The 17,063-nt window shown below is 54.8% G+C and overlaps 1 protein-coding gene across 12 annotated transcripts in view; it reads left to right on the forward strand.

Annotated features, from left to right (window-relative positions):
- SLC35E2B (solute carrier family 35 member E2B) overlaps positions 1 to 17,063 on the forward strand; it is a 38,997-nt gene that overhangs the window by 11,249 nt on the left and 10,685 nt on the right. For 7 of the 12 annotated variants that reach the window (XM_063660710.1, XM_054444710.1, XM_063660715.1 and 4 more), the window contains 4 exons: positions 10,419 to 10,887; positions 11,066 to 11,201; positions 11,677 to 11,804; positions 15,630 to 15,750. In XM_063660710.1, coding sequence (XP_063516780.1) covers positions 10,566 to 10,887; positions 11,066 to 11,201; positions 11,677 to 11,804; positions 15,630 to 15,750 — 707 coding nt within the window. In that variant the 5' untranslated portion in view covers positions 10,419 to 10,565. Of the gene's footprint in view, positions 1 to 7,433; positions 9,248 to 10,418; positions 10,979 to 11,065; positions 11,202 to 11,676; positions 11,805 to 15,629; positions 15,751 to 17,063 lie in introns of those variants that run through there. The other 5 variants (XM_054444718.2, XM_054444733.2, XM_063660726.1 and 2 more) reach the window with 3 other exon arrangements.

Here is a 17,063-nt window from a genome sequence, read left to right on the forward strand (position 1 = left end):
GAAGGGAGGCTGGGCGCAGTGGCTGATGCCTGTAAATCCCAGCACTTTGGGAGGCTGAGGCAGGCAGATCACGAGGTCAGGAGTTCGAGACCAGCCTGGCCAACATGGCGAAAATCCGTCTCTACTAAAAATACAAAATCAGTGGGGTGTGGTGGCACATGCCTGTAATTCCTCCTACCCGGGAGGCTGAGGCAGGAGAATCACTTGAACCTGGGAGGCAGAGGTTGTGGTGAGCCAAGATTGTGCCATTGCACTCCAGCCTGGGCAACAAGAGTGAAACTCCATTTAAAAAATAAAATAAAATAAAAATACAAAAATTCGCTGGGCGTGGTGGCGGGTGCCTGTAATCCCAGCTACTCAGGAGGCTGAGGCAGGAGAATCACTTGAACCCGGGAGGTCGGGAGGTAGAGGTTGCAGTGAACTGAGATTGCGCCATTGCACTCCAGCCTGGGCGACAGAGCGAGACTCCGTCTCAAAAAAAGAAAAGGGAAAAAAGTGTGTTTAGAGCTCGATATTTGTTTGGAGCTCCTGTGTCTGGAGCTCCTTGTGTGTCTGGAGCCCTTGTGTCCATCACCTGCGTACCCACATCCAGCGTCCGTGCACCCGAGTTCCCGGGGCTTGTTCTGCTTCTCCCTTCAGGGTGATTGTGTCGTTCATTTGATCTGTGGTGTGGGTCATGCATTTGTGTTCGTGTTCCATTTCAGAGACCCTTTTCCCCTACCCTTGTTGATTTAATTATTTTTGCTTTTTAAGCAAGCGGCATATTTTCATGTTTCCAGAAGTCAGACCTGGAGCCGCCCCCACCTCACTGCACTGCACTCCTGCCTGCCCCGTCACTGAAGAGTCTCCTTATTCTTGGGTATATCCTTCCTGTATTTCTTTTTTCTTTTCTTTTTTTTTTTTTCCTAAGACAAGGTCTCACTGTGTCGCCCAGGCTGGAGTGCCGTGGTGAGATCACGGTCACTGCAGGCTCATCCTCCCAGACTCAAGCAGTCCCCCCACCTCAGCTGGGCATATAGGCGCACACCACCGTACCCAGGCCTAATTTTTGTACTTTTTTTGGTAGAGATGAGGTTTCGTCATATTACCCAGGCTGGTATTGAACTCCTGGGCTCAAGCGATCCTCCTGCCTCGGTCTCCCAAAGTGCTAGGATTATAAGCATGAACCAACACACCTGGGCAAAAAATGCTCCAACTTTTTTTTTTTTTTTTTTGAGACGGAGTTTTTGCTCTTGTTGCCCAGGCTGGAGTGCAATGGCGCGATCTCGGCTCACTGCAACCTCTACCTCCCAGGTTCAAGTGATTCTCCTGCCTCAGCCTCCCAAGTAGCTGGGACTACAGGCATGCGCCTCCACGCCCGGCTAATTTTGTATTTTTAGTAGAGACGGGGTTTCACCATGTTGGTCAGGCTGGTCTGGAACTCCCGACCTCAGGTGATCCACCTGCCTCAGCCTCCTAAAGTGCTGGGATTACAGGCATGAGCCACCGTGCCCGGCCAAAATTTTCCAACTTTTTATTTTGAGAAACTTTTTAGACACGGAAGAGCTGCAGAAGTTACCCATATGCCTTTCTCTCCATTTGCCCTGACGCTAAGACCCTAGGGAACCTCAGTGCCACTCACTGGCCAGCTGGCGTCACGTGGCCCTGGAGACTCATCCACGGGCTGTGTGTTCAGCTTGGGCCGATCTCCTGCACCCGTCGCCTCTCTGTGGCGTGAGTCGCTCGGGATCCCACGTGGCATCTGGCTTTCCTGGGCCTTGGGCTCCACAAGTCCTTGTTTTTCGTGGCCTGCAGATTTTTGGATTTGCCTGACGTCTCCTCATGGTTAGATGCGCAGTTACGTATTTGGGGCAAGAAAATCTTTGTGGTGACGGAGCCTTCTCCCGGCGTCAGGTCAGGGAGAACAGGAAGTTGCTGTGTCTCCTGTCTGGTGACTTGGTGACTTTGACCCCTTGGTGAAGGCAGCGTCTGCCAGTTTCTCCCGAGTGAAGTTATGCCTTCCCCTCTTGTGGGGAAGTTGCTGGAGAGGACACGCGTCCATCCCTGAGTTTTATGGCAGGTCCTGTTTCCTCTGAGTTTTATGGCAGGTCCTGTTTCCTCTTCAGACATCCGTTTGGTTCCATTCATACCCCAGGGACTGATGCTGTTTTGTTTTGTCCATGCCTGCAGGGGCCCTTCCTGCCGGTTTTGGGACGTGTCTACGTGATGTGTTCCTTCTGTCTGAGAGCCTCTGGCCTGGGGCTGGCAGCCTCCTGGGAGCTTCCAGGCCACTGCTCCTCCCCTGCTGCCACCACTGAGCCTGTCGACCTTTGATCTTCGATCTTCTTCATTGATCTTCGTGTGTAAACATCCTCAGGCCGGACTTGTAGAAGTTTCTGTCCAGAGAGGACTTGTTTCTCTGCCCACAGCGGGGTCCCCTGCAGGTCCCCAGATCAGCCTGGCCACCCCAGGCTCGCTGGCCCAGCCCCACCTCCGGCTCCCCTCTCTTCTTGTTGGAAGGGTGGTCCTGGGAGCCCCCCTCCGTCTCAAGAGTGCCGAGACCCCTTGCAGCCGCTGCTGTCCAGGGTGCACTTGTTGAGTTGGAGCTTCTGTGGAGCCGCTCACCTGCCCGCCATGAGGCAGGAGGTCCTGGTGAGGTTTCGCTTCCACTATACTTTTTTTTTTTTTTTTTTTTGAGATGGAGTTTGGCTCTTGTTACCCAGGCTGGAGTGCAATGGTGCGATCTCTGGTCACTGCAACCTCCGCCTCCCGGGTTTAAGCAATTCTCCTGCCTCAGCCTCCTGAGTAGCTGGGATTATAGGCATGCGCCACCACGCCCGGCTAATTTTGTATTTTTTTTAGTAGAGACGGGGTTTCTTCACGTTGGTCAGGCTGGTCTCGAACTCCCAATCTCAGGTGATCTGCCCGCCTTGGGCTCCCAAAGTGCTGGGATTACAAGCGGGAACCACCGCACCTGCTGGCTGTCCTGTTTTTTTGTTTTTTTTTTTGAGATGGAGTCTCTGTTGCCCAGGCTGGATTGCAATGGCGCGATCTCAGCTCACTGTAAGCTCTGCCTCCCGGGTTCACGCCATTCTGCCTCAGCCTGCCAAGTAGCTGGGACTACAGGCGCCCACCACCACGCCCAGCTAATTTTTGTATTTTTAGTGGAGATGGGGTTTCACCATGTTGGCCAGGATAGTCTCGATCTCCTGACCTCATGATCCACCCGCCTCGGCCTCCCAAAGTGCTGGGATTACAGGCGTGAGCCACCGCGCCCAGCCAACAGGACTCTTGAGACCTGGCCTCCGACCATGTGTGGTCTCTGGTCTGAACAGGCACCTGCACCTGGAGGACTCTGAGACCCGGTTTCCGACCACGATGTTTTGCACTTGTGCTCTGATATGAAATGTGTTTGGTCTTTGTTCCTGGTTCCTGGCACAGAAGCTCCTCGAAGCCTTGGAATTTCCTGAGTGACAGGAGTGGTTCAGATCACCCCAGAGCTTATGCTGATCACACTTGAGCTTATGCTGATGAGGCAGGGGGTGGGCCCCTGGAGAGCAGGGGTAGGGGGACTGGTCGCCAGAAGACCAGGTGACCCCAGGTTTGGAGGCTGGGAGCTTTCAGCCCCACCTGCCAACCTCAGGGATGCAGCGAGCGAAGGTGGAGATTAAACGCTGTAAAAACCCGTGAATGAGAGATGAAAGAGTGGGATGGACTTCGGATTGCGGTGCTGGGGGCAGGGGATGGCGCCCAGAGAGGGCCTGAAACCCAGGGCCTGCCCAGGCCTTGCCTGCGCGTCTCTACGTCCCGCTGCTCCTCTGTTTTCTTTTAACGTAAGTGCTTTCTGCAGTTCTGTAGGGCAGTCCTGTCAAACTCATTGATCCTCAGGAGGGCGTCGTGGGAACCCCGATTTATAGCCGCCGGTCAGAAGCACAGCCCACAGCCTGACCGGCATCTGAGGAGGGGGCAGTCTTGTGGGATCCAGCCCTCACCGCGGGGGACCTGGCACTCACCCCAGGGGGACGGCTTCGGGAGAGAATTGAACCAGAGGACACACGGCTAGTGTCTGTGGAGAATTGCTCAATGTGGAAATAACCGACATCTCCTGTGGGAAGTGTTGTGTGGGAGTTCAGAGAAACTGCGTTCCTCACGGGACTTTATTTATGTGCTTGTTTATTTATTTGTTTGTTTTTGGAGACAGAGTCTCGCTGTGTCCCCCAGGCTGGAGTGCAATGTCTCGATGTCGGCTCACTGTGATTTCCACCTCCAGGGTTCAAGCAATTCTCCTGCCTTAACCTCTTGAGTAGGTGGGATTACAGGTGCCCACAACCACACCTGGCTAATTTTTATATTTTTAGTAGAGACGGGGTTTCACCTTGTTGGCCAGGTTGGTCTCGAACTCCTGACCTCAAATGATCCACCTGCCTCCAAAGTGCTGGGATTACAGGCGTGAGCCACCACGCCCGGCCTCCCCCGTGTAAACCTTGAACTCTCCGAACTACTTAGGAAGAACCCTGGGCTGTGATCTCTCACAACTACTTAGGGAGGACCCCGGACCCCCCTGGCTGCTCAGCTGGGTTCCAGCACCTGAAGGTGCTGTTGCTTTCCCCTGGGGCCCGTCCCCGAGATGAGAGAAGCATGTGCTGGAATTCCCTGTCTTTCACTCTCAGGCACTTTCATGCTTTTATTTCTACACGTGGTGCTTCCCGCACAGCTGGCAGCGTGTGGTGGAGCTGAGTCGTGCATTTCTGTCTGTGATTCGTCCCTCAGTCTTCCCCCGCTCCGGTGGGTTTGGGGTCCGCCCATTTGACGCTGGGACTGAGCCCCTCATTTCCATCATAGCTTCAGCTCCGTCAATATGGTGTTTGTTTCTACTGTTGACAGACATGTAGGTTGGAATTCTTTTGGTGTTTGTCTTGTTTTGCTACTAAGAAATGCGTTAAACACCCACCTCCAAGACTTCTATGAGAAGGTGTGAAGAGCCCACCCATTTTCCTGGGACTGCTTGGCCCTCTGTGATCCAAGTCAGCCTCGGCGAAGTGCTTTATTTTCTTGTTTTTCGTCGCTCCCTGTCACCTGCATGACCTCTGAAAGGTTGCACCCTTACGGGCACAGTGGCTCATGCCTGTAATCCCAGTTCTATGGGAGGCTGAGGCGGGCGAATCACATGAGGTCAGGAGTTTGAGACCAACCTGGGCAACATGGTGAAACCTTGTCTCTTCTTTTTTTTTTTTTTTTTTGAGACGGAGTGTTGCTCTGTCGCCCAGGCTGGAGTGCAGTGGTGCTATCTCGGCTCACTGCAAGCTCCGCCTCCCGGGTTCACGCCATTCTCCTGCCTCAGCCTCCCGAGTAGCTGGGACTACAGGCGCCCGCCACCACGCCCGGCTAATTTTTTGTACTTTTAGTAGAGACAATTTCACAGTGTTAGCCAGGATGGTCTCCATCTCCTGACCTCGGGATCCGCCTGCCTTGGCCTCCCAAAGTGCTGGGATTACAGGTGTGAGCCACCACGCCCAGCCGAAATCCTGTCTCTTCTAAAAGTACAAAAATTAGCCAGGCTTGGTGGCGTGTGCCTGTAATTCCAGCTGTCTGAGAGGCTGAGGCATGAGAATCCCTTGAATCCAAGAGGTGTGGGCTACGGTGAGCTGAGATTGTGCCACTGCACTGCACTCTAGCCTGGGCGACAGAGTAAGACTTCCTCTCAAAAAAAAAAAAAAGAAAAGAAAAGAAAAGAGGCCGGGCGTGGTGGCTCACGCCTGTAGTCCCAGCACTTTGGGAGGCTGAGGTGGGCGGATCACGAGGTCAGGAGGTCGAGACCATCCTGGCTAACATGGTGAAACCCTATCTCTACTAAAAAAATTCAAAAAAGCAAAATTAGCCGGGCGTGATGGCGGGCACCTGTAGTCCCAGCTACTTCAGAGGCTGAGGCAGGAGAATGGTGTGAACCCAGGAGGCGGAGCTTGCAGTGAGCCGAGATCGCGCCATTGCACTCCAGCCTGGGCGACAGAGCGAGACTGTATCTCGAAAAAAAGAAAAGAAAAGAAAAGAAAGGTCTCACTAGACAGTTTCAGGCTGGAATCTGTTTGAATTTGTACCGTCAGGAATTTCCAGCCTGGGAACAGTCAGTGACAGGAATGAGCCATGGGTGCCTCTGCCAGGGGTGGCTCCCAACTGGCTGCCCTTGAGTTGGCTGAGGAGCTGAGAACTTGGACTTCAGGATTCTCTGACTTCACTTGTCTGACGTGGAGCTCCCCGCGTTTGAATAAGAAGCGGCTGGGCGTGATGGCTCTACTAAAAGTACAAAAATTAGCCGGGCGTGGTGGCCGGCGCCTGTAATCCCAGTTACTCGGGAGGCTGAGGCAAGAGAATCTACTTGAACCTGGGAGGTGGAGGTTGCAGTGAGCCGAGATTGTGCCACTAAACTCCAGCCTGGGCAACAGATTGAGATTCCGTCTTAAAAAAAAAAAAAAAAAAAAGAGTAAGCAGCCAGCCTCAGCCATTTACGCAGGGACAGGTGTTTATGTGGGAGGAAGATTAGATATCGCCTCCTCCTGCGGCCTTGGAGCTGTGGGGACAGGGACGCTGTGGGTGAGGATGGTTCATGGTAGTAAAGTCCTGTGGGAGTGGGAGGGGAACGGAGGCCCCAGGACCACGTGGGCTCAACAGCAGTGACGGGACAGTCACCCAGACCGAGCCGGGGCAGGGCTGTGGGAACACAGGTCAGTGTGACGTTGGCTGGGGCTCAGCATGCGTGTCCCATGGCTGGGCAGTTCCACTCCTGCACGTAGACACAGACGAGGATGCTCCTAGTAGCCCGACCCAAGTGCTTCTTGCCAGAATGGGTCCATTTGTCCAGGGGCTGCTGTGCAGTGATCGGACGGAGAACCCGCGTCCCAGCGCAGCTGCACGGAGAGGCCTTTGTAGTCGGCTTCTTGTTTAAGCTCTTTTAATTTTTTTTTAATTTTTTTTAATTTTTAGAGGCAGGGTCTTGCTCTGTTGCCCAGGCTGGAGTTCAGTGGCACAATCACAGCTCACCGCAGCCTTGACCTCTCTTGTTCAAGCCAGTCCTCCCACCCCAGCCTCCTAAGTAGTTGGGACTACAGACATGCACCACCATGCTCGGCTACATTAAACTTTTTTTTTTTTTGAGATGGAGTTTCGCTCTTGTTGCCCAGGCTGGAGTACAACGGTGTGATCTCGGCTCACCGCAACCTCTGCCTCCTGGGTTCAAGCGATTCTCCTGCCTCAGCCTCCCGAGTAGCTGGGATTACAGGCGTCCACCACACTCGGCTAATTTTGTATTTTTAGTAGAGACGGGGTTTCTCCATGTTGGTCAGGCTGGTCTTGAACTCCTGACCTGGTGATCCACCTGCCTCGGCCTCCCAAAGTGCTGGGATTGCAGATGTGAGCCATGGCACCCAGCTTTTTTTTTTTTTTTTTTTTTTTTTTGAGACGAGAGTCTCACTCTGTCGCCCAGGCTGGAGTGCAATGGCGGGATCTCGGCTCACTGCAAGCTCTGCCTCCCAGGTTCAAGCAATTCTCCTGCCTCAGCCTCCCGAGTAGCTGGGATTACAGGTGCCAGCCACCATGCCCGGCTAATTTTTTTTTTGTATTTTTAGAGAGACGGAGTTTTGTTGTGTTTGCCAGGCTGGTCACGAACTCCTGACCTGGTGATCCGCCCGCCTTGGCCTCCCAAAGTGCTGGGATTCCAGGTGTGAGCCACCGTGCCTGACCCAGAACCTTAAGTGCTTGATGTACAGAGAACAGCAGCGTCAGTGAAGTGTGATTTCTGTTTTTTTGTTTCCACTAATTGTGAGCAAACATTAGGGTGGGGACTGGGCTGCTTGTGTGGGTCCCACAGGCTTCTTGGAGCACAGTGTCAGCAGAGAAGGGGAACGGGGGTCCTCATTGCAGGGAGCAGTTTTGCCTGGAATGCTGTGAGTTTCTCAGATGGAAACTAAGTGGACAGACTGTTCTGGCAAGACGGAGATGCTTGCCTTTTGAATTCCAGGTTTGCCGCGACGTCAGGTGGGACGTGACTGGCGTCGTCTGCACATGCCCAAGCCCACGTGCTGTTCCTTGCTCCTGGAGGGTTTCTTGAGCGTCGCCTCCTTGCCATGTAAATGAATTTGGTTTTAGAAACTCGCTGGTGGTCGCAGAGCCTGTGTAGCAGGTGCTGTGACAGCGTCCCCAGCCAGGGGGGCGCTGGCGCTGTGGCAGCCTTCGAGGTGGGAGGGAGAGGTCAAGGGCCGTGAGGCCTAGTGAGGTGGGGAGTGAGATCCACGCCTGCCATGAGCTCCATGCCTGCCTTGCGGAGCCCTGTCCCGGGTGCTCTGTCCTTTTGTTCTGCCGCACCCTTCGTTCTTGGATTTTCACCTCAGGAAAGCCAGGTAGCTCCTCCACCCCCAGCCAGGGCCCATCAGTCCGGGAAACAGGCACAAAGTCTCCTAGCTCCCTGGCTCAGGGCCCAGCCAGTCCTAGCTCCAGAGAGGCTGCAGCCAATGGAGGTTTAGCTCCCAGCTTGTTGTCATCCCAGGCTAAGCAGTGGGACTGTGCTGCTGAACAGGAAGAAGGGAATGGTGTCTTTGTGGAGATCTGGCACTGTCAGTGGCGTGACGAGTGGATGAGCCCTTCGTTATTCCGAGGCTGTGGGAACTGGTGGAGGGGTCGGCCTCCTCCTCACTGAGGCCTAGGGTGCCCTTGGAGGCAGCTGTCCTGGTGCATCGAGGGGTCAGGGCACACATGGGTGGCCTGGGAGCGTCCGGGTGGCACTGAACTGGCGGTGTGACGGGCAGACGGGGAGACCTGGGTGCACAGACACACAGAGCAGGCGGAGGGGAGGAGAGAGGGGAAGGCTGCAGAGGCCCTGGCATTGCCCCCACTGGGGAGAGGGCAGGAGCGCCTATTCCCGGGTGTGGGGAGGCCGAGTTTCAGGCACCTCTGAGCACTGCTGGGCAGGTGAGCTGGGGGAGAGGCCGGCCTGAGCACCCGGGCGAGGTCTTGGCGGGGGAGGGGGGGTGCTTCCCGTTAGTGTGATCACAGAATATTTATATATACATACGGCACGCACGCAAGTGCATAAACGTAAACACAGAAAGAGGTCGTGAGTGAGGTGGGAACCCCAGTTTCCCGGAGGAGAAGCGAGATGAGGAGGGGTACTGGGTCGGGCAGCACGGCCGGCACCACACGCTCCCAGAGCGCGTTGGTGAGACAGGATGGGAGCCTCTTCAGATGCACAGCCGCCCCCGAAGCAGGAAGAGAAACCTAGGTGTGAGAAACAGTAAATCGGGCTGCCTGAGAGCTGGGATTGAGACCTGGGGGAGGTGGGGTCTCGGTGCTGTGGAGTCACAGTGGCGCCTGCGCAAAGCCCAAGCTGGGGGGAAGATTCCCACTGGACCTCGGGAGGAAACGGCTGTTCTGACCTTCCCAGAGCTCATGGGAAGGGAGGGGGGTCTCGCCCAGAAGCCACAGTCGCCTGAGCGTGAAGCAGGTGTAAGTGTGGTTCTGTACCACGGAGTCTGTCTAGAAAGTAGCATGGAACTTTGGGAGGCCGAGGCGAGCGGATCACGAGGTCAGAAGATCGAGACCATCCTGGCTAACACGGTGAAACCCCGTCTCTACTAAAAAAAAAAAATACAAAAAATTAGCCGGGCGTGGTGGTGGACGCCTGTAGTCCCAGCTACTCAGGAGCCTGAGGCAGGAGAATTGCAAGAACCCGGGAGGTGGAGCTTACAGTGAGCCGAGATCGCGCCACTGCACTCCAGCCTGGACGACAGAGCAAGACTCCGTCTCAAAAAAAAGAAAAAGAAAAAGAAAGTAGCATGGAATTAGTCCTGGGGCACCCGGCAACGGCAGCCACAAAGCCCATCAAGAAGGTGCAGCTGCCAGGCAGGGCGTGAAGGACCCACAGCCCCAGGTCTGCCAGGACAACAGTCAAGTGTGCCAGGAGACCGTCTCAAGAGCAAGGATCCGCCAACACGCGCAGAGAAAAACGGAATTCAATTGCTAAAAATCTTTGGACAGTGAACGATTGCATTTTCTTTTTTTTTTTTTTTTCTTGAGACAGTCTCACTCTGTTGCTGAGGCTGGAGTGCAAGTGGTATCATGTCGGCTCACTGCAACCTCCGTCTCCTGGGTTCAAGCAATTCTCCTGCCTCAGTCTCCCAAGTAGCTGGGATTACAGGCGCCCGCCACCATGCCCTGCTAGTTTTTATATTTTTAGTAGAGACGGGGTTTCGTCATGTTGGCCAGGCTGGTCTCGAACTCCTGACTGCAGGTGATCCACCCGCCTCGGCCTCCCAAAGTGCTGGGATTACAGGTGTGAGCCACCGCGCCCAGCCCAATTGCATTTTCAAAGTGATTTTAAATTGGTGGTTGAAACCTTTGAGGACATGAAATGTTCAAAACGGGTGATGTGTTTCCTTTTCTTAATGTTTTAGCGTCTGCTTCTGCGCTTTGCCTGGGAGAGGCCCTGGTGGCCTCGTTCCTGGCGCCCGGAGTCCCTGCTGCGGCCCCACCCCCGGGTGGTCACGGTGACACATGCTGCCCAGCCTGGAGGTAAAATTGTTCGTGGCTGTGGCTTCAGCATGTCGTCCTCGGTGAAAACCCCGGCACTGGAAGAGCTCGTTCCTGGCTCTGAAGAGAAGCCGAAAGGCAGGTCGCCTCTCAGCTGGGGCTCTCTGTTTGGTCACCGAAGTGAGAAGATTGTTTTTGCCAAGAGCGACGGCGGCGCAGATGAGAACGTACTGACCGTCACCATCACGGAGACCACGGTCATCGAGTCAGACTTGGGTGTGTGGAGCTCGCGGGCGCTGCTCTACCTCACGCTGTGGTTCTTCTTCAGCTTCTGCACGCTCTTCCTCAACAAGTACATCCTGTCCCTGCTGGGAGGCGAGCCCAGCATGCTAGGTAGGCGACGGCTCGGGCAGGGTGGAAGCCGGCCGCCTGCCACCCCACAGGGAGCAGCCAGCAACCACCCGGGAGGGCCCGGGGAGTCCAGGTCAGGATGGGAGCCTGGGGGTGGAGCCCGCTGCAGGCGCGGGAGGGGTGATTCTCCCTCTTGTCTTTGGCCCCCTCCCTCCCGCAGGCGCGGTGCAGATGCTGTCCACCACGGTTATCGGGTGTGTGAAAACCCTCGTTCCTTGCTGTTTATATCAGCACAAGGCCCGGCTTTCCTACCCACCCAACTTCCTTATGACGATGCTGTTTGTGGGTCTGATGAGGTAAAGAATCTCCTGGTTTTGGTTGAGTGTCTCTTTTTTTTTAAATGTAAAGTCCCTCTCTCGTTACTAGAGCGGGGACTCTGCTGGCTGGTGAGTTTTCAGTGCAGACTTTCTAAAAGCGCCAGGGCTGTCCAGATTTCAGGACACCAAATGAATGTGGCTTCGTGGCTCTCACTGCCACGTGTGTTCAGTCAGCTTCTTTCCGGGCTGGTGGTCTCAGGACAGGGTGCCTCCTTGTCTCTGGGGCGTTTTCAAGGGGTGGCAGAAGTCACTTCACATTGGACGCAGTGCCATGTCCTGGGGGCTCGACCTAAAGCGTCACAGAAGTGGGTCCAGGCACCATGTTGGTGATGAGGAGGTCGGTGGAGAGGGGCCGACGTGCCCACCGACCGGGCGAGCCCCTTGGAGAGCCTGCCCGGTGGGTGCAGGCAGACAGACTCGTTCTAAGGTGATGGTGCTTTTGGCTCATTTTTAGGTTTGCAACTGTGGTTTTGGGTTTGGTCAGCCTGAAAAATGTGGCGGTTTCGTTTGCTGAGACGGTGAAGAGCTCCGCCCCCATCTTCACGGTGATCATGTCTCGGATGATTCTGGGGGAGTACACAGGTGAGGCCCCCGGGCCCCGCCCCACCGCCTGCATCCCACCATCCGGGGTCTCCATCCGTGGTGCCCGTCTCTGCCGCCTCCCATGGGGCTCTGCCGCGAGGACCACTCAGAGCGGTGCCCACACTGGCAGTGCCTTCACTTCTCCCCTGAAACGTTTTCCCCACGGTCACGTGTGCGCACGTGTCTTGGAGCCTGGCGTCTGCCAGGTGTTCTCACACTGGCATGCGGAGTTCAGGGCAGGTTTGTGCCTCGTGACCCTAACTGGGTGGGGAGACAGGTGGGGACTGGGCAGATTCCTGGCAAGCAAGATTACTGCAGGTGCCAATCACTCATCCGAAGAGGACGGGCGGGGGCCACCTTTGGCCAGCACCACACTCGCGGCCGTGGCTCCTGGTCCGTGGGCCCGCCTGTGCCAGCACCCCACAGCCTCCCCAGCACCCGCCACCACAGGCCTCTCCTGGGCCCCAGCCCCTGACCTCAGCTGCAACCCAGGCTCCTGCCTCTCCCACCTCTTAATGACTCACCGGCAATTTCCAGCAACACATCGGCCCCATGTCGCATACCCAGTGTGGCTGCATGAAAACCAGCGAGGGGCAGAGGCGCCCACAGAGCGCGGCATCTTGCACGGAGTGGGGGGGTGCACACATGTTCGCTTATTTAAGAAACGACAAGATCTTAAGGCCGAGGGAAGTGTCTGTCTGCCTTTGGGGACGGGAGGAGGCCGAGGGTCCAGGGTGGGGTTGGGCTTGCCCCACGTGCACTTGAGACCCGCACACACGTTTAGGTGATTATAACAAAATCAAAGCCTAAAAGTCAACTCCGTTTTTGTTTTTGTTTATGTTTTTGAGACAGGGTCTTGCTCTGTCGCCCAAGCTGCAGTGCAGTGGCGAGGTCACGACTCACTGCAACCTCGGCCGCCCAGGCTTAGGCGATCCTCCCACCTCAGCCTGTTGGGTAGCTGGGACCTCAGGCATGTGCCACCATGCCCGGCTAATTTTTGTATTTTGTGTGTTTTTTTGTTTTTTCACCGTGAATATACATTAGTCATTTTTCTTAACAATTGAAACTTGGAACTCTGGGGATTCAGAATTAACAGCCTTGGCTGTGAGCTTCTTATCGATACCAGAAAACGTTTGGACCTTGCGTTCCACGTTGTTCTGCTGGGCTTTGTCCGAATGAACCCTTGTGAGCTGCTGTGTCCATTTCACGCGGATTCTCCTGCCCACAGTTTCACCTGGGAAGACCGAGTCCTCGAGGATTGCGACGTGCGCAGCTATCAGAGCGTGGATCCTGGGACGCTTTTGCTTATTTTTTGTACACCTTTTTTGAGTTGGTTTAGGCAGAATTTTCCTCTAAGCAATAAGACAACATACTTACCAGTGAACTTTTTCTCCAATTCACGTACTAGCCAGACTTGGATGTTCTGGAATGATTTCAGTGGCAGAACAGGAACAAAGATTATGATAACTTCCTTTTTTTTTCTTTTTTTTTTGAGACGGAGTCTCGCTCTCACCTGAGCTGGAGTGCAGTGGCGTGATCTTGGCTCACTGCAAGCTCCATCTCCCGGGTTCTCGTCATTCTCCTGCTTCAGCCTCCTGAGTAGCTGGGACTACAGGCGCCCACCACCACGTCCGGCTGATTTTTTGTATTTTTAGCAGAGACTGGGTTTCACCATGTTAGCCAGGATGGTCTCGATCTCCTGACCTCGTTGATCCGTCCGCCTCAGCCTACCAAAGTGCTGGGATTACAGGTGTTAGTCACCACAGCCAGCCCTCTTTTTTTTGAGATGGAGTCTCGCTCTGTTGCCCAGGCTGGAGTGCAGTGGTGTGATCTTGGCTCACTGCAGCCTCTGCCTTCCGGGTTCAAGCGATTCTCCTGCTTCAGCCTCTGGAGTAGCTGGGATTACAAGCACGTGCCACCACACCCAGCTAATTTTTGTATTTTTAGTAGAGACGGGGTTTCACCGTGTTGGCCACGCAGGTCTCGAGCTCCTGACCTCGTGATCTGCCTGCCTCAGCCTCCCACAGTGCTGGGATTCCAGGCGTGAGCTGCTGCACTTGCCCGTGATAACTTTCTGACCACCACCAACTTCAGTTTCCCTGGCTGCTGTAATAATCAGCTCCCTGAGCTGAGCCTTGAGGTCCGAGTTCATCTCCAGCTCCAGAAGAACCTGAGAAGCTGAGAACAGCAGGGCCAACCCTCAGTGCGTGTATGAGCACCCCCGGCCTCATTTTCGTGTTTTTTATAGAGATGGGGTCTCGCTATGTTGCCCATGCTGGTCCTGAACTTACTTCAAGTGATCCTCCTGCCTCGGCCTCCTAAAGTGGTGGGATTACAGCCATCAGCCGCCGTGTCCGGCTTTAAAAAGCAATCCTAAAAATCGTAAACAAAATGACACAGAGGAACCTTCTTGCGCATCGAGCCATGCAAGGAAGGAGCCGTTTATTTCCAGCAAGTTTAAAACATCGATGTGACCTGCAGCCATGGCAGATGAGATGTTAGAAAACCAACTCTCTTGCTGACAACAATGAAAAAATCTTGATACCATTTAGCAAAAAGAAGTCTGTGGGGGAGGCATTGGAGAGTGACGGAGCTGCCAGGGCCTGAGGCACCCAGCTTCCGGAGCCTCTGGCAGCCCAGAGAAGTGGCCCTGTCTTAAGGCACCACCCTCCCCGGTGCATTTGCTGATGGTTTCTGAGCAGAGCAGTCTCCTGGGGCTGGAGGGGCACGAGATGGAATGGGTGCCCCACCATGGGGACCCCCAGACTCCAGACCTCCAGCGGAGATAGGAATCTGGTGCTGGATAAAGGCGTCTATGACACCCCAGCTGCATCTCAGCAGCAGCAGCAAGTCCTCCTTGAAGGGTGAAACGGCATTCACAGTCTCCAGTTTTCTGTACAATTTTCATAAATGTTGTCCGTGATTCAACCAGTTTCCAGCAGAGGACGAGACCAAGTGATGGCAAACAAGAGGATGCCCCTCTGGCTGGAGCCTCCCCACATGGACTCAGGTCCCTCTGCTACGCCAGGGTCTCAGCTGGGCCGCATCTGTGGGTTTCCCACGTTAACTTGTCTCAGGTTTCTTTTTCTTTTGAGACAAGGTCTCACTCTGTCATCCAGGCTGGAGCGCAATGGCGTGATCCCAGCTCACTGCAGCCTCGGCCTCCCCCGCGCAGGTGATCCTCCCACCTCAGCCTCCCCAGTAGCTGGGACCACAGGCGTGTGCCACCACACCCAGCTCATTTTTGTATTGTTTGTAGAGGTGGGTTCTCACCATTGCTCAGCCCTGTTCTTGAACCCCTGGGCTCAAGTGATCCTCCTGCCTCAGCCTCCCAAAGTGCTGGGATTACAGGTGGGAGCCGTGTTCCGTAGATTTTTTAAAAATCCTTCACGTAAAAGTGTTTCGTTACATTTCAGAAGGAAACAGAAAAGCATAAACTCAATGTGGGCATCCCCCTCCCGGCCCACAGGGCCTCTTTCTCTGCAGTTCCCTGGGCACCATCTCCTTCACACTCACCGTTTCACAGGAGCGTTCACAGAATCAGGAAGGTTTCTGTGGCTCGCCCGCCCATGGCTGGGGCTCAGCCTCTGGGGGACGCATCTCATGCAGAGTGAAAGGCGCCACCTTTGCCGTGGGGACGGGACTTGTTCGCAGACATGGACTTTGATTTGCTTTATCTCACAATGTGAAGAAACTGACAAGTATTGTTTTTGAATTGAAGGAAGCGTCCGTTCCTTTCATAAGAGGGGATAGAAACAGCCTGGCCCTCAGGAGGGAGCTTCCGCCCGGCAGGTCAGCCACTCACAGGGGCTGTCCTCTTGCCAGGGCTGCTGGTCAACCTCTCCCTCATCCCAGTCATGGGCGGGCTGGCGCTGTGCACGGCCACCGAGATCAGCTTCAACGTCCTGGGGTTCTCGGCCGCACTGTCCACCAACATCATGGACTGGTGAGTCACAGAGAAGGTGGGCGTGAGGGGGACGAGACCCGGTGCTCGCTCGCCTGCAGCTGGGCGTGCGGATTCTCAGGTGAGCTGAGAATTCCTCCCGTGAGCCAAAGCAGGTGCGTCCAATGCTGCCCTTTCCTAAAGAGCAAAACAACAGGTATCCCCGTAAGGTAAGTTTCTCAAAAACAAGCCGAAATTTCAGGATGGACAGTCTTGATACTTAAAATGCTAACCATGGAGACACGGTTAGCTGATACATGCTGAAAAGCGCAGCATACGCTCAGCAGTGTGTCTCACTCGGTGTGTCTTCATGCAGCTGCCAGAGCAGGGACAGTCCCCCAGCGGCAGGTTCTGCCTGTTTGGGAGCTGCACGGCCTCCAGGTCAGGCAGATCCTCTGCTTCCTTGGTGGCCGTCTGTGTCCTGGTGTCACGATGGCAGAAAGGATGAGAGGCTGACTCCCACAGCGAGGGCAGCGCGTGGCAGGGTCCCAGTGGAGAGGGCCCTGTTATTCATGTCTTTGTCACTTGGTAGAGAAGAGCGGTGGATGCTGCACTTCGAGGGCTGTTCAGATTCACCCAGAATTGGGCGTCCGCATCCCTGCCGTGCTGTTAATGGCCACACTCCAGCCCTGGCAAAACCTGCCCTTTGAGAATGACCGGCTTCTAGGCTTTTCCTGCTTTTGAGGAAAGAAAGGAAAAGACACCACCACTGGTGTCTGAGAGTTTATCATTATTACTAATAAGCAAAACAGGTTTGTGGTGAGATTTTGAAGAATATAGAAGTAAAATAAAAATATGTTGGGCGCAGTGGCTCACACCTGTAATCCCAGCACTTTGGGAGGCCGAGGCGGGTGGATCACAAGGTCAGGAGATCAAGACCATCCTGGCTAACATGGCAAAACCCCATCTCTACTAAAAATACAAAAAATTAGTCGGGCGTGGTGGCAGACGCCTGTAGTCCCAGCTACTTGGGAGGCTGAGGCAAGAGAATGGCATGAACCTGGGAGGCGGATCTTGCAGTGAGCCGAGATTGCACCACCACACTCCAGCCTGAGTGACAGAGAGAGACTCTATCTCAAAAAAAAAAAAAATCTGTTGGGCACGGTGGCTCACACCTGTAATCCCAGCACTTTGGGAGGCTGAGGCAGGTGGATCACTTGAGGTCAGGAGTTGGAGACCAGCCTGGCCAACATGGTGAAACCCCATCTCTACTAAAAATACAAAATAACCAGGCGTGGTGGCGGGCACCACTGAGGTCTGGTCATTGTCGCCATCGCTCCGTGTGAGCGCAGACACCTTCTCCCCCTGATATTCCG

The sequence above is a fragment of the Pongo pygmaeus genome, chromosome 1 (genome assembly GCF_028885625.2).
Source record: "Pongo pygmaeus isolate AG05252 chromosome 1, NHGRI_mPonPyg2-v2.0_pri, whole genome shotgun sequence".
In the NCBI taxonomy this organism is placed as follows: Eukaryota; Metazoa; Chordata; class Mammalia; order Primates; family Hominidae; genus Pongo; species Pongo pygmaeus.